Here is an 18,059-nt window from a genome sequence, read left to right on the forward strand (position 1 = left end):
TTGATCCCTGATCAGTTGAAGCAGCTCTAACCCTTACTTATGGGGCCAAATACAATGTGCATTGGAATGTCCTTTGTCCAATGATGCTGGGGTTTTCTGGGAATACCATGCTAAGAGATGCTGCAGTCAGTGCTTGATTCCTAGAAGCATCTCCCTGTTTTCCTTTGTACTGTGGCCTTTTAGGCAGATGATGAGGATAAAGGCTGTCCATGGGACTGGAGCTCCTTTTTCTTATAACCATATTGGTTTCATTAGCCTCCTGTCCTTCAGCTGTTCCTCAAAGTCTGGGTTCTGGGTTGTTTTGAGACCTTGTTTGCATATCTGAATGTGGTTCTTTGCTAAAGTCCATTATTCAGGGTATCACTTCCTGCCCCCAAATGAGTGAGAAGCTCCCCTGCCTCAGAGTTGTTCTAGAACAGAAACCTTCAAACATTTTTGAAAATGATCTATATCAAGAAATAAATCTTACATTGTGTCCCAATGTACTCAAATGCATGCACACACACACACACACACACACACACACACACACACACACCCAAACGCACTCTCACACATGTGTGTGTTATACTTTGATATTTTCTATCAACAAAATAAAAATACTTTAGTCTGGTCCAATCCATTAAATTCATTTCACGAATCCTTGGCTTGAAAAATCACTGTAAACTTGTCCACCAGATCACCTTGAGGATGTTGAATATCAGTGTAAAGGACAAAAGGACTGGTCACTAGAAATTGAAACAGCATGGTTTTTTCAGGACGAGAGGCCACACCATTAGAATGGCATCACGTCCATAGTAGATCTGATTGGCTTTGCAGTGTGACTATCTGAAGGTGTTTTATAATAAGGATAACATGAATCACCATTACCCTATGTCATTGTAAAAAGCCTGAACTTATCCCCATCCCCCAATCTGTAGACCATAGGATTAGGATGTTTAGCACTGTCTGTTTGAAGTTATAGGGATTAAATGTATTCTTGGGGTAGAGAGTAAACTCCATGTTACCAATGTTGTGCTCACTGCTGTAGGAAAGAAGCTCATAGCATGGTCTTTGATCTTAATTGATGATTTAGTAGAACAGGCACATAGTGTGTCCTCAAAAACTTATCTATTAAATGAATGCATACATAAGTGATTTAGTGTTTGAGCAGAAGAAAATCTTGGTCATAAAAATTGGATTCTGTTTGTACATGGAGTAACAGCATATCATTTGCATATTCATACATTTACATAGAGTAATGATGTTTGGTTCATTCCGTAATTTTTTTTCCTTCCCCCCGACCCCTCCAACCTCTCTTTTCACTCTATATAGTCCCTCCTTCCTCCATTCTTGCCCCCCTCCCACCCCCCATTACATGTCATCATCCGCTTATCAGTGAGATCATTTGTCTTTTGGATTTTTGAGATTGGCTTATCTCACTTAACATGATATTCTACAATTTCATTCATTTGCCTGCAAATGCCATAATTTTATTATTCTTTATAGCTGAGTAATATTCCATTGTATATATATACCACAGTTTTTTTATCCATTCATCAATTGAAGGGCATCTAGTTTGGTTCCATAGTCTGGCTATTGTGAATTGAGCAGCTATGAACATTGATGTGGCTGTATCTTTGTAGTATGCTGATTTTAAGTCCTTTGGGTATAGGCCGAGGAGTGGGACAGCTGGGTCAAATGGTAGGTCCATTCCAAGTTTTCTAAGGAATCTCCACACTGCTTTCCAGAGTGGCTGCACTAATTTGCAGCCCCACCAGCAATGTATGAGTGTACTTTTTTCCTCAGATCCTCTCCAACACTTATTGTTGCTTGTGTTCTTGATAGTTGCCATTCTAATTGGGGTGAGATGGAATCTTAGTGTAGTTTTGATTTGCATCTCTCTTATAACTAAAGATGTAAATGTATGAATATGCAAATGATATGCTGTTACTCCATGTACAAACAGAAAAAACATGTATCCCCCCAAAAAAAAAAATTGGATTCTGAAAAGAACAGTTGAAAACATGACTATACGCTATAAATACTTTTTGTCTTATGTTCAACAACCTGCATTTCATCTCTGAATCTCCAGTACTATCTAATATCATCCAACTATAAATTCAACAAATATTTATTTCCTGTGTGCCAGACACCCTGTGAGGTGCTAGGGATACAGAAGTAAGAGACATGTTGTATTGCCTCTTATGACAGATTGTTTAATGACCATCCTAATGTGTATGTGCCTTTCTGATGTGATTTTAGTACATACACCATCCAGAGGTACAGCATATTTCTTCATTCCCCTGAATGTGGACTGGTGTTGTGACTTGCTCTGATCAACAGAATGTGGTAGAAAAGACCACAAAAGTTCTGGAGTCTAAGCCTCACAAGGCCTTGCAGATTCTGCCTTCTCTGAACGCTGGTTGAGAACAGTCTGTAAGTAGGATGGTCTAATCTACTGGAGAGTGAAAGGTCACGCAGAGGAGAATTGAGGCACCTCAGCCATCAGCCAGCACTAACTGCCAGAGGAGGCCATCTTGGACTTCCCAGCTGTCAATTCTGCAGCAGCCGCATGAGTGAGCCCAGGTGACCCAGCAGAGGAACTGCTCAGCTGACCCACAGAAATGTGAGAAATAATAAGCTGTTGTTTTTCAACATTACTTAGTTTGGGGGAGAGGTATTGTCCCAACAAAACCCCTGAGAGTGACTTTGGGATTGTTGAGTGTGAAGAGACTGTTAATGAAGACTGTAACCAGAGAAGAAATTGCTACTGGAATCTGGAGAGAGGTGAACCTTGTTATCCAGTGGAAGAATAACCAGCAAAATTATCACCTGCAGTGATACAGAAAATAGAAGATATCCTAATGAACTTGTAGATATGGCTCAGGAGACTTCCTACTGGCAGGTTGAAGAAATATCAAGAGCAGATGACAATGGAAAGAGATAAAGAATATATCACTCAGTTTGCAAGTAGATTGGAGAAAATAGGAGATTTCAGGATGTTCTGGGTATAAAATAAAAATTAAAACTGTTCAACATTTTGATTTTTTCCAGCCAGCAAAAGAGTCTCATAATGAGATGTGGCCTCAGGATAAAGATTGAATCAAGAGTGTGGCTATGCAACCCTTTATTAAGACCTCAAAAATATTTAAAGTAGTTTTTGCTGCTTATCTATCCCCTGGTGTTTACCCCATTTGTCTGCTGTGATGACCTGCAGTCTGCCAGCATATCGACACCTTATTTGAGTGCAGATTGCTAACTGTAGGCATCTATCATCCGCCATTTGCCTGCCTCTCGCCTGTCCATCACCTGCCTTACAACTATCCATCACCCAACGCATGAGGTTCACCTCCCGATCGTCTGACAACAGTCAGCAAACTGATCGCCAACCACCAGTGGAGCACCAGCTGCCTACTGTTGCCTGGAAGTTCACTGTTACAGTACCTGCAGGTCTGATTACACGTGGCTGCCGCCATTTTGAGACAACAGCCAGGCCCCTTAGGATCCCTGGCCAAACTGACTGAGCCCTGTCTCCAGGATCCCTCAGCCCAACCCATCACTCCCTGCCTCTGGGGCCCTCTCATCAACTGACTGCTCCCTGCCGCCAGGACCCCCAGACCAACTGACTGCGCCCTATCACCAGGACCCCAGACTGACTGATTGCACCCGGCCTCCAGGATCCCACAACCACACCAAACACATCCGACCTCCAGGACCCCTGCCTGACCAACCACATCCCGCCTCCAGGACCTCCAGCTGACCACGTCCACCCCTGAGCTGCAGCTCCCCATTTGCCAACACATTTGGAAGCCAGAGCGGCCATCTTGGATAATCCTGGAAGTCATAGCTCCGATCTTTAGGTGGGGCAAATCCCATCCTGAGACGCCTGCTGGAGGCTTGAAGCTCATTGGCAGGTACCTCTCATGCATCAGGCTATTGAACTCTGGGAGGTTTCATTACTATATGACTGTTATACTGTAGATTTTCTTTTTTCTCCTTATTGAAAAAATTTAAGTTCTTATTTCTTTACTTTTCTTGCTCTCTTTTCCTTTTGTTTACCTGTTCCCTCAGAGTCTCTTTCTCCCTTTTTTGCATGCTAACATCCAATTTCTTTCAATTACACTCTCACCCTTTCTATTATCTAGAACTTCTGTATATTCTTTTCTTATCCCATTAACAGCCACATTCTACATCCCTCTGCATCCTCTTTGTCCTCCATTAGAATCTGCAGACCTTATTGCAAATTTGTTTGTTTTACTGAAGATAATATTTTCTTTTTATCAAACTCAGGGCCTTGTCCTTGTGAGGCAAGCACTCTACCAGCTGAGCTATTTCCCCAGCCTGAAGATAATATTTGAACTCATTCTGTTTATTATGACAATTTTGTTACTGTCCTCATAGGGGCTATTTGGTCTAGGATTACATAGTGTCTGAATGGGGCACTGCTAATATTGATCTCCTCTTAAAGAAAGGGTTTTGGAAACCTATAGGGCCACTATAAGCCTATAGGGGGAAATCTGCAATACCCCAGATCTGCACTGCAGGCGGGGAAGATACATGAACAACATGAAAAAACAAGGGAAGAAAATGATCCAAACAAATCTAGGTTCTATATTAATAGAATCCAATGACAGTATGTTAGAAGAAATGTCAGAAAAGTACTTCAGATTATACATGATTAAGATGATTCACGAAGCAAAGGATGAGATTAGAGAGCAAATGCAGGCAATGAATGATAATACCAATAAGCAGTTGAAAGAGCAACTACAGGAAGCAAAAGATCATTTCAAAGAGATAGAGATTCTCAAAAAAAACCAAACGGACATCCTTAAAATGAAGGAAACAATAAACCAAATAAAAAACTCAATGGAAAGCATCACCAAAAGACTAGATCACTTGGAAGACAGAACCTTAGACAATGAAGACAAAATATTTAATATTGAAAATAAAGTTGCCCAAACAGAGAAGATGGTAAGAAATCATGAACAGAATTCTAAGAACTATGGGACATTATGAAAAGACCAAATTTAAGAATTATTGGGATTGAGGAAGGCACAGAGACACAAACCAAAGGAATGAACAACCTATTCAATGAAATAATATCAGAAAATTTCCCAAACCTGAAGAATGAAATGGAAAATCAAATACAAGAGGCTTACAGAACACCAAATGCACAAAATCACAACAGGTCCACACCAAGGCACATTATAATGAAAATGCCTAACATTCAAAATAAAGATAGGATTTTGAAGGCCGCGAGAGAAAAGCATCAGATTACATATAGGGGGAGACCAATACGGATAGCAGCCAACTTCTCAACCCAGACTCTAAAAGTTAGAAGGGCCTGGAACAACATATTTCAATCTCTGAAAGAAAATGGTTGCCAACCAAGAATCCTATACCCAGCAAAACTAACCTTCAGATTTGAAGATGAAATAAAATTCTTCCATGATAAACAAAAGTTAAAAGAATTTACAAATAGAAAGCCTGCACTACAGAATGTTCTCAACAAAATATTCCATGAGGAGGAAATGAAAAACAACAATGGAGGTCAGCAAAGGGAGTAACTACCTTAAAGAAAAACCACTCAAAGGAGAAACCAAGCCAACTTAAAAACCAAAAATAAGCTAAATGTCTGGGAATACAAATCATATCTCAATAATAACCCTGAACGTTAATGGCCTAAACTCATCAATCAAAAGACATAGACTCACAGAATGGATTAAAAAGAAAGACCCAACAATATGCTGCCTGCAAGAGACTCATCTCATAGAAAAAGACATCCACAGACTAAAGGTGAAAGGATGGGAAAAAACCTACCATGCACATGGACTCAGTAAAAAAGCAGGGGTTTCCATCCTTATATCAGATAAAGTGGACTTCAAGCCAAAGTTAGTCAGAAGGGATAAAGAAGGACATTTCATATTGCTTAAGGGAACAATTAATCAAAAAGACATAACAATAGTAAATATTTATGCCCTAAACAATGGTGCATCCCTGTACATCAAACAAATCCTTCTCAATTTCAGGAATCACATAGACCACAACACAATAATTCTGGGTGACTTTTAATGCACTGCTGTCACCACTAGATAGATCTTCCAAACAAAAACCAACCAAAGAAACCATAGAACTCAATAACACAATCAATAACCTAGACTTAATAGACATATACAGAATATTCTATCCATCAACGAGCAAATTCACTTTCTTCTCAGCAGCACATGGAACCTTCTCGAAAATAGACCATATGTTATGCCACAAAGCAGTCCTTAGGAAATGCAAAAAAATAGAGATACTGCCTTGTGTTCTATCAGATCATAATGGACTGAGAGTAGAAATCAATGACAAAATAAAAAACAGAAATTACTCCAACACCTGGAGACTAAATAATATGCTATTGAATGAAACATGGATAACAAAAAACATCAGGGAGGAGATAAAAAAATTCTTAAAGGTCAATCAGAATGACGATACAACATATCAAAATCTCTGGGACACTATGAAAGCGGTACAAAGAGGAAAATTCATTGCATGGAGCACATTCCAGAAAAGAATGAAAAGTCAACAACTAAATGACCTAACATTACAGCTCAAAGCCCTAGAAAAAGAAGAACAGAATAACAGCAAAAGTAGTAGAAGACAGGAAATCATTAAAATCAGAGCTGAAATCAATGAAATTGAAACAAAAGAAACAATTCAAAAAATTGACAAAACAAAAAGTTGGTTCTTTGAGAAAGTAAACAAAATAGACAAACCCTTAGCCACACTAACAAACAGAAGGAGAGAGAAAACTCAAATTACTAAAATTCATGATGAAAAAGGAAATATCACAACAGACACCACTGAGATACAGAACATAATGAGAAGCTACTTTGAAAATCTGTATTCCAGCAAAATAGAAACTACCAAAGACATTGACAAATTTCTAGAGACATATGCTCCTCCCAAACTGAACCAGGAGGACATACACAATTTAAACAGGTCAATATCAAGTAATGAAATAGAAGAAGCCATTAAAAACCTACCATCCAAGAAAAGCCCAGGAGTAGACGGATTCTCAGCCGAGTTCTACAAGACCTTCAAAGAAGATCTCATTCCAATACTTCTCAAAGTATTCCAGGAAATAGAAAAAGAGGGTACCCTACCAAAATCATTCTATGAAGCTAATATCACCCTCATACCCAAACCAGGAAAAGACATATCAAGGAAAGAAAATTTTAGACCAATATCCTTGATGAATATAGATGCAAAGATCCTTAACAAAATATTGGCAAACTATATCCAAAAACATATTAAGAAAATCGTGCACCACGATCAAGTGGGGTTCATCCCTGGAATGCAAGGATGGTTTAACATCCATAAATCAATAAATGTAATCCATCATGTCAATAGGCTTAAGGATAAGAATCATATATCAATTGACGCAGAAAAAGTGTTTGACAAAATACAACACCCCTTCATGCTCAAAACACTAGAAAAAATAGGGATAGTAGGAACATACCTGAACATTGTAAAGGCTATTTACGCTAAGTCCGTAGCCAACATCATTCTTAATGGAGAAAAACTAAAACCATTCCCTTTAAAAATGGGAACAAGACAGGGATGTCCTCTTTCACCACTTCTATTCAACATTGTCCTCGAAATTCTAGCCAGAGCAATTAGACAGACTAAAGAAATTAAAGGGATACGAATAGGAAAAGAGGAACTTAAGCTGTCACTCTTTGCTGATGACATGATTCTATATTTAGAGGATCCAAAAAACTCCTCCAGAAAACTTCTAGACCTCATCAATGAATTCAGCAAAATAGCAGGCTATAAAATCAACACACATAAATCTAAAGTATTTTTATATGCAAGTGACAAAACAGCTGAAAGAGAAATGAGGAAAACAACTCCATTTGCAATAGCCTGAAAAAAAATAAAATACTTGGGCATCAATCTAACCAAAGAGGTAAAAGATCTCTACAATGAAAACTACAAAACATTGAAGAAAGAAATTGAGGAAGACCTTAGAAGATGGAAAGACCTCCCAAGTTCTTGGATAGGAAGAATTAATATTGTCAAAATGGCCATACTACCAAAAGTGCTATACAGATTCAATGCAATTCCAATTAAAATCCCAATGATGTACCTTACAGAAATAGAGCAAGCAATCATGAAATTCATCTGGAAGAATAAGAAACCCAGAATAGCTAAAGCAATCCTTAGCAGGAAGAATGAAACAGGGGTATCGCAATACCAGAACTTCAACTATACTACAAAGCAATAGTAACAAAAACAGCATGGTATTGGCACCAAAATAGACAGGAAGATCAATGGTACAGAATAGAGGACACAGACACAAACCCAAATAAATACAACTTTCTCATACTAGACAAAGGTGCCAAAAATATGCAATGGAGAAAAGATAGCCTCTTCAACAAATGGTGCTAGGAAAACTGGAAATCCATATGCAACCGAATGAAACTAAACCCCTATCTCTCACCCTGCACAAAAATCAACTCACAATGGATCAAGGACCTTGAAATCAGACCAGAGACCCTGCATCTTATAGAAGAAAAAGTAGGTCCAAATCTTCAACTTGTTGGCTTAGGATCAGACTTCCTTAACAGGACTCCCATAGCACAAGAAATAAAAGCAAGAATCAATAACTGGGATAGATTCAAACTAAATAGCTTTCTCTCAGCAAAGGAAACTATCAGCAATGTGAAGAAAGAGCCTACAGAGTGTGAGAATATCTTTGCCACTCATACTTCAGATAGAGCACTAATTTCCAGAATATATAAAGAACTCAAAAAACTCTACACCAAGAATACAAATAACCCAATCAACAAATGGGCTAAGGATATGAACAGATGCTTCACAGAAGAAGATCTACAAGCAATCAACAAACATATGAAAAAATGTTCACCATCTCTAGTAATAAGAGAAATGCAAATCAAAACTACACTAAGATTCCATCTCGCCCCAATTAGAATGGCGATTATTAAGAATGCAAGCAACAATAGGTGTTGGAGAGGATGTGGGGAAAAAAGTACACTCATACATTGCTGGTGGGGCTGCAAATTAGTGCAGCCATTCTGGAAAGCAGTGTGGAGATTCCTTAGAAAACTTGGAATGGACCTACCATTTGACCCAGCTGTCCCACTCCTCGGCTATACCCAAAGGACTTAAAATCAGCATACTACAGAGATACAGCCACATCAATGTTCATAGCTGCTCAATTCACAACAGCCAGACTGTGGAACCAACCTAGATGTCCTTCAATTGATGAATGGATAAAAAAACTGTGGTATATATATACAATGGAATACTTCTCAGCTATAAAGAATAATAAAATTATGGCATTTGCAGGCAAATGAATTAAATTGTAGAATATCATGTTAAGTGAGAGAAGCCAATCTCAAAAAACCAAAGGACGAATGATCTCACTGATAAGCGGATGATGACATGTAATGGGGGGTGGGAGGGGGCAAGAATGGCGGAAGGAGGGACTGTATAGAGGGAAAAGAGAGGTGGGAGGGGTGGGGGGAAGGAAAAAATAACAGAATGAATCAAACATCATTACCCTATGTAAATGTATGATTATGCAAATGGTATGCTGTTACTTCATGTTCAAAAAGAAACAACATGTATCCCATTTGTTTACAATAAAAATAAATAAAAACAAAAAAATATTTAAAGTGGTGCATAGTAAACCTTCTCAGCTACACAAAAGAATTTTAAAGAGTTTCCAGGGTGTTTTAGCACAGAAATCTGAGCCACTCAAACCAGAAAGAAGTTTGAAACATAATTATGAATGTCATTTTTTGGAACATGGAGTCAATCCTTCACAGGAAATTCAAAGTTTTTGAGATAATAGTATTACTGAGAACAGCACCAACTTGAAATGGTGAGACAATATAAAGAAAAAGAAGCCTCTGGGGCCCAAATTTCCTAGTCAGGAAACAGGCAGGTAAAGCTATTCAGTTACAAACCTGGCTGTGCACTAGTGGCTGCTGCTGCTATATGCCTCCTGGCCCACCCTTTCAGGAGGAGATGTGTCCACTGTGGTTATTCTGTTCTTGACTCACCATTGCTTGGTGGGTGTGGGAGGACTGATAATGTGTACTTTTGGTACACGTTATTCACCTGGTGAACCTGAACCACGTCTGGACTTCAACTTGGGATGAGATTTGGGGGGGCCTTAGATAAGGGTAAGAATACTTTGGTTTGGGAAACATGTGAATAATCTATGATCAAAAAGGTACTCTGATAGATTGTTTGATAGCCAAAAATTCCTTCCATATACACAAAGGTGGAATCTATTTCTCTACATCAGTCTGGGATGGTTTCATACTTGCTTTTATCAATGGAATGTGTCATGCAAGCCACATCAAAGTTTACAGCAGCCCAATTCACAATAGCCAAGCTGTGGAACCAACCTAGGTGCCCTTCAACAGATGAATTGGCAAAGAAAATGTATATATACACAATACTCAGCATGAAAAAGAATAACTTTATGACTTTTGCTGGTAAATGGATGGAGTTGGAGACTATCATGCTAAGCAAAATAAGCCAATCCCAAAAGTCAAAGGCTAAATGTTCTCTCTGACATGAAGATGCTAACACATAATAAGGGGTTAGGGACAATAGAAGTTAATTGATTAGACAAAGGAGAATGAAGAGAAGGGAGGGGAATGGGAATAGGAAAGATAGTAGAATGAATTGGACCTAACTTTTCTATGTTCATATATGAATACATGACTAGTGAAACTCCACATCATGTACAACCACATGAATGGGATCCTAATTAGAATAAGTTATATTCCATGTATGTATAATATGTCAAAATTCACTGTACTGTCATGTCTATTTAAAAAGAACAAATAAAAAATAAAAATAAAAAAAGAATGTGGCATGCAAATTCTAGAACCTATTTCTTAAGAGGTCTGTAGCTTTTGCCTTTGCTTTCTGAGAATGCTATTCAAAGGCCACTATGCAAGATGGAAGACCACTATTGGAAGATGGAGGGCCAGGTAACACAGAGTCAAGGAATTCCAGCTAACAGCAGCACCAACTGTCAGACATTCAAGTCAGTCTATCTCAGACCATGCAATGCTGCTGTCTCGAATGTAGCCTCACGAGTAGGGCCAAATAGAATCCATAGAGGAACTGCCCAACCAAACCCCAGAATTATGAGAATAAACCGTTGTTCTGAGCCACTGAATTTTGGTGTCACATGTTACACAGCAGTAGATGACTGAAATAACCCTGCTCTTACAGATCCGTGATCTTGTAGAAAATGTAGACAAACCAGTAAGAACAGTGAAAGGTGATGAGATGCATAATAGGGAAATATGAGAGACATATGGGAGCACAGCACAGGAAAATGCAGCCTTGGTTAGTGGGGAGATGTGGCTGCACAGAAAGATCATTCCTGAGATCTGAAGAATACGAACCTTTTTGTATCCCCATGGCAGGAAGAGGGAATGTCATCTACAAAGGCCCTAAGCTAGGAAAAAACTCAAGAAAATTCAACATGGATGTCACATCATGGAATCCTAATTAATGAAAGAATAAATGAGCGAGTATGTAACAAAATATCACACCTTCCTTAAGTATTACGTGGATGGCACACTGTCACTGTACATAGATTATGGCATTATATTCCAGAAATGTTTGTGGTCATTTATGTACACTTTTATGTAGAAAGAAGTCTTGGTTAAATTAGCAGTGTGGCTTAACAATAATAATTACTAAAGACCTACTATGGGTTATAGGCTATAACAAGTATTCTACATTTTTTTATTTCATCCATAATTACCTTGGAGGGATGAGAATATACACCCATTTCATAGTTAAGAAAATTGGGTCCAGAAAAATAGATCAGGTTGTCCAAGCCCTAAATTAAGTAAGTAATCATGAGATCCCAAAGACCCTCTCTGAGAATCTACAAGGTGAAAACTGTTTTCATAATAATACTGATATTATTTGCCCTTTTCACTATGTTGGCATTTGCACTTAGATATCTGGAGGTTTCCCACCTTTCCCTAACCTATGAGTGGCTCAATGTACTTAAAATCCTGGAGTTCTAGGTTCAAGTGAGCTTTTCTGGATTCCCTCTGCTGTCTCCTAATCCAGGGTCCTGAGCTGTGCGACTGGAAGAAGACCGTTTGCTGGGAGCTCCCTCTATCTATTGGGCTCATTCTGAGGGCTGGGAAGACAGGGTAGACAAAAATCTGGTTGTTACAGTTTATTGCTGAAGGAGTTAAGTATGCCATGTGGGACTCCACTGGAAGAGAACTCTTGGAAGCTTGTGCCTAGTTTCCTCTGGACTTGGTGATTGAAATAACAATTATGACATCATTGGATCCCCAAGCAACGAAATTTAAAAGTGGAGAAGGTAAAGCTACCTAAATGGAAGTGAGATTTCCACATTTTGCTCGGAGGAAAATGTTGACTATTACAAGTTACATATGAGTTGACACTATGAAAACTATAGAAAGGATAACGCTCAACATTATAAACCAATTAAAATGGAATCCTAAAAAATGTTCTAGAAACACATAGGAAGGAAAGGAAAGAGAACGGAGACCTGAGAACCATAGGAAACAAACAGATAAACCACAAAATGGCAGACTTAAGTGCTAATAATTATAATAAATGTAAATGGTCTAAATATGCCAATCAAAAGAGCCCATGATCCATGGGCTGGCATTAGACAACAGTCTACACACATACCATTTGACTTTCTGGAGTCTGTTTCCTGCAGGTCTGAGAAAACATGTGGCTCCTTCTGGGGGGCTTTGTCTGGAGACCCACCTAGAGACCCTCTGCTGTTTCTCAGCTCAGGGCTCTGGGCTGTGTGGCTGGTAGGAGGCTGTTTGCTGGGGGCACTGCTCTGTCTGCTGGTCTCATTCTGCAGAATGGGTCTAGGCAGACAGGGAAGGGCTTGCGGTCTGCAGGCATCTGGGCTCAACTGTCCTTTCTGTTGTTCTGCCTCTTTTCGCTTGTTTTCTTCCTCCCGCTTTCTGGAAGGAAAATCAAAGAGGAAGAAGAAAAGTTTAAAAGAGTATCATTTGCTCAGTTGTCCCTGCATGGGACTGAAATTTTAAGAGGAGCTACCACAGCATAGGAGGGATTTGGAAATTCACATTTTCCATGAGCAGTCTTTTCTTCAGATACAATAAAAACCCTTTCTTTTTATATCACACCATAAACCTCAAAGGGTGACACAGCCAAAAAGAATCTTACAGATCAGTCTTGCACTGTTGAGACACAAGACAGATGATCAGAGTGTGTGTGTCTCTTGTGTGTGTGTGTGTGTGTGATCCTGAAGCTACTTGTAACTCTACCCTTTTTCCTCCTATTCCAGGAAGCACAGCAAAATGCAACTGAATGACAGGGATAGTCTCAAATGTGTTCTACTTATCAGAAAAAGGCCCCTGACAAATCTTCTGGTTTTTTTGGGTACCAAGGATTGAACTCAGGGGTACTCAACCACTGAGCCATATCCCCAGCCCTTTTTTGTATTTTATTTAGGGACAGGGTCTCACTGAGTTGCTTAGTGCCTTGCTTTTGCTGAGGCTGGCTTTGAACTCGAGATCCTCCTGGCTCAGCCTCCTGAGCTGCTGGGATTACAGGTGTGAGCTACCACACCTGGTGACCCTTGACAAATCTTAATGAATATATGAAAAAAAAATCACTTGCAAATCATCTCCCAACTGATTAAAACACACCTAAGAATGCAACACTGCTCCTGAGCTCTAGCTAAGAACTCAAACCCATTCTCTTTGCAATGAGGACCAGAAGGTAGGATAATTTTCAAAAGACATACACAAGTAGCTGGTAGCTGAGCTGCAATCCTTGAGTAGCAACAGAATAGAAGAGGGCTATGTAGGAGAGACCAGGTCTCAAAATGAGTAGCAGGGTGAGGCAGATGGATTCCAGGTAGCCTAGCCCAGAAAAGACCAGAGTTTTAGAACAAAGGGGTTGAACTAAGGGCAGGATTTGTTTGGTCAATGCCACTAATTTGTAGGGAATTGTCAAAGGAAAGATAGGAAGAAATAAGAATAACATTTTATAAGTCTCTTCTCTACAGGGCACTGAAGATCCAGAATGAGAACTAAAGAGTTCAGGTTGTCCCTTGAGAAACATTCTATCCAGAATTTCCAGCCAGGAAAATGGAGACCTAACCTGTTATGGAAGAACTGTTATAGCGGTATGCCTGAACAGAAGATGTGGGAATACATTTTATTTGGAGGAATCGAGAAGTTATCAAAGATACGTGGAAATCCACTAGGCAGAGAGTGGGGAGTGAGGATTTCAGGCTGAAAGAGGAGTTTGGGCAAAGACAGGTAATATGGAAAAACCTGCTTAGTTTTGCTGCTTCTGATCTTTGATTGGCACTTTTGATACATAGCTGGCACTCAATATATATCCACTTCCCAGATGAGTCCTAGTGACAGTGACAGTGACTATAGTTGCCTCTTAAAGGTCCCATTCAGTGTAGAGTGGTTAGGTTAGGGTAGAGAACTCCGAGCTGGGAAGTAAAAGTTTTCTAATTCTGCTTCTGCCAGTAACTACTAAATGACCCTAAGAAATCTCCTGTTTTGCTAGGTCCAACACTTGTATGCTAGTTCAGAATCCTGTTTTGATTTACAGGTTTGTTTGGGAGCAGCTATCTTTACAAAATTTGGGATTTCTTTTAATGAGATGGAGAGTTGTTTTATCCTGATCGCTGGCTGGTATCAGAGCCCCTCTTAGGTGACCTTGTTGGGACAACTACTCTAATAAGCTTGGGGACAAGACTGAGGACTGGTATAAGGGAGACCTATAGGACCTTGGTGGTGGCCAGATCAGAGGCTCTAGAGAAAAGGGCTATTCTGCAAGAGACAAATGTGTTGGTAGCTGCTGACAAGGAGGAGGAGGTGAAAGAACAAAGGACAGGGAAGGTGTGGGGAGAAGGAGAAGGTGAGAGGCGGCAGAGGCAGGGCCAGGGCAGAAGAGGAAGCCTCCCATGATGAGGTGACCTTGGGTCTTTGCTCCTCAAACTCTAATGGGCTGAATCACTTGGGATCTTGTTAACATTTTGATGTAGCAAATCTGGGGAGGGACTCAAGATTCTACGTTTCCCACATGCACCCAGGTGACAGATGTTTCTGGTCCTCTGACCAAACTTTGAGCAGCAAGGTTTTAGAGAACAGGAGAGCCTGTTAACTGTACAGTAAGGGATAAGAACTGACTTTTGGTAAGGTCTACCATGCTCAGCAGTGCTTTTTTATAAGCAACCTGACAAGCTACAGAGCTGACACCAGCTATGGAAGCAAGAACTCCCAACAGGTGTAGAATTCAGACTTCTCCAGTCAGGAATCTGAAGCAAAGCCTATTAAGATCTCAAGGGACAGAGAAGACTCAGCTGACAGACATCGGGTTACATTTTTTCAGTTTGGAGAAGCCCTAATCTGGGGTCCAGGCTTGCTTATCTAGTTTTCTGGTATGTCTCACTGCAGAGAACTTGGCCAGATGGGCCTGGCTAACTCCTGTACAGCTCAGATGTTTTTATTTGTCCCTGGTTTTGTTAGAGCCCAGCTAACTGCCGACATTGAGTGTGCTGCCCTGTGGTCACCATACTAACTGGACAGTCTGGCATCATCAGTGCCTGGGACCCACATGGATGCCAGAAGGCGTCACTCAGTGTAATCTGTCTGGAGAAAGTGGAAGCACTGGGTGAACTGGAGTGCTGCTAACGACCCAACAGCTCCCTCCTGGCAGGAAGAGGGAGCTGTGCTCTCCACACAGCACAAGGAATTGAGCTGCTTTGAGAGAATAATATTGGCCTTTTAGACAGATGCACATGGCTGGCATCTACATGGATCTCAATGCCATTAAGGGGGAGGGCTCTAAGGTGGTAAGTTACACTCTGCTATTTGAGCAGTTGTTTCTTTTAGGAAATCAAACAGCCCTTCTTCTTAATTCCAAGAAGTCAGTCCCTGTGCAAAATCTTTTACTGCAGCACTTTCTGGGCTTCTGACAAAAGCAGCCACATGAAAATAAAAGAAAGGAAAAAAAAAAAAGGATGCAGCTTTTTGGAGTAATGAGGATATCCATAAAGCAATGGGACTCTGCCTTCCAAAGTTTTCTTTGGAGGAGGAGGTTTACAGCAGGAGGTGATTTTCCATTTTGAAGAACTAAATAAGCAGAATTAAGAGAAATAATGTGACTATCAGAATATATAATTAGGCCTTGATTTCATGACTTTATTAAATGGTTCTTTTAAAAAATTGATTTTTCATAAAGAAAAATATTCCAGGTAGCACAAATAATAATCTCATTTGCCAATACTGAATACGTGCTTTTCTCAATATTGTCTGAATCTGGCAGGGGTAAGATTTGTATGCTGCTTTGGTCTAAGAGGTTAAGAAAATCATGGTATATGTTCAAGTATATTACAGGCATGAGCCTCTTAGGGCAGTTCCTGTCATAAACCTGTCAAATGGTAATTTGCTCATGATCAATATGTAGGGACTTGGAAATCCAAATGCACAAATGTGTAAGTGCTAGAGTACACTGTGAGGATATGAGTAACTAAGAGTGTTTGCTGCCTTGGGTAGGGCTAATAAGTTCAAGTGGCATACTTAACAGAGATTCACAGTAATCAAGCAAAAAGAGATCCAAGAGAGTATCTGGTTCAATCCTTCCACTTGACAGGTGGGGAAACTATGGCCTAGAGTGATGACTGACATACGTAAGGTCTTAGACCCAATATACTTTTCGAATTCTTACTATCTACCAAATACTCCAAAGAACTGGAGATTCAGACATGTAACAAACAGCCCCTGCTCTTAAGGAACTGACTATGAAGTGGGGGAACCAGGACACTACACTTCTGCAGATAGGGAGATTGAGGTGTGATGAGTGCCAAAATAGAGGTATCTCCACTGAGCTCTAGGAAGATGTGGGAGAAAGTTGCTAATTAAACTGAGAGAGAAAAGGCTCTAAATTAAGGATGTCAAAATGAGGGAGGAATGAAGTGAGAGAAGGCTATTCCAGGCAGAGGGAAGAGCATGAGCAAAGACCTGCCACTTAGCCCTCACTGACGCTTTGACTCACAGGAGATCCTCACAGACCAGTTGTTCATGTAATTTAAAAAATTTCTTATATAACATCCTGTAGAGATGATAATTCATCTCCTGCTGGAACATTTCCAGCAAGAGGAAACTGATGACCTCATGAGACAGAAAAGGTTTAGCTGTAACCTTTTCAGTTGCTGTTGCATGGTATTTAGAGGTCTGTCAGAGTCTATCTCTTCATTGTCAATGAATATCAGGCAAAGTAATATTTGGTCTTTAACTTCCTCTCAAGGGAATAAGAAAATGGTGTGCGTCTTAGGACCTCTGACTTACAGAATGTTATTGCTAACAGAGACCTCAGAGATCATTTAGTCTAGTTTTTTTTTTTTTTTTTCCTTTTTGGTGTGTGTGTGTGTGTGTGTGTGTGTGTGTGTGTGTGTGTGACTTATGGACCTCCTTTGAGACTGAAATTTAAAAAAACAACAACAACAACTCTAGAGCCTCTCCACCAAAATGAATATATGCTCCTGATATACAAAATGCTGGATATAGTCTTAAGGGTATCCATGGAGCCCTGAGCCCATTCCAGATAAGAAAGCTCCTATTTATTTTACTGAAAAGTGAGAGATTCTGAAGTAGGCTGGCATGAAGTAGAACCACGGAAGTAATTCCCTGTGGATCAGATGGTTTTCTGAGAACAGGAATTAGACACATGGACCAACCCTGGAGAGAGGTGTTGACAAACTGGAAATATTCAGGGAAGCAGGATGCAAAAGGATCAATTATAAAGTCAAAGGAATTCCTGAGGCAGGAGTTGGAGTATTATAAGCATTTCCTTTAACTATCTGAAAGCTAGTTTATGAAAAACGATTTAGACATTTCTCTTTGGCTTCAAGGCAAAAGACAGGAAGAACTTCCAGATAGAACCCTTCACTAATGGAATGAGCTGTTTTGAGAGGCACAGAATTCCTTGCCACTTGACACAGAGCACTCTCTTGTATAAGGGATTGAAGCATCACA

The 18,059-nt window shown here is 39.9% G+C and overlaps 1 protein-coding gene across 3 annotated transcripts in view; it reads right to left on the minus strand.

Moving 5' to 3' along the window:
• The window catches only part of Invs (inversin), a 147,318-nt gene that overhangs the window by 13,549 nt on the left and 115,710 nt on the right, over positions 1-18,059 (minus strand). For 2 of the 3 annotated variants that reach the window (XR_007104882.1, XM_047523946.1), the window contains exon 13: positions 12,709-12,998. Coding sequence is in view for 2 of the 3 variants with exons in the window: in XM_047523946.1 (XP_047379902.1) it covers positions 12,709-12,998 (290 nt within the window). In the remaining variant the exon portion in view is untranslated. The remainder of the gene's footprint in view (positions 1-12,708; positions 12,999-18,059) is intronic. The other variant, XM_047523947.1, reaches the window with a different exon arrangement.

This window comes from Sciurus carolinensis, chromosome 14, assembly GCF_902686445.1.
Source record: "Sciurus carolinensis chromosome 14, mSciCar1.2, whole genome shotgun sequence".
NCBI lineage: Eukaryota > Metazoa > Chordata > Mammalia > Rodentia > Sciuridae > Sciurus > Sciurus carolinensis.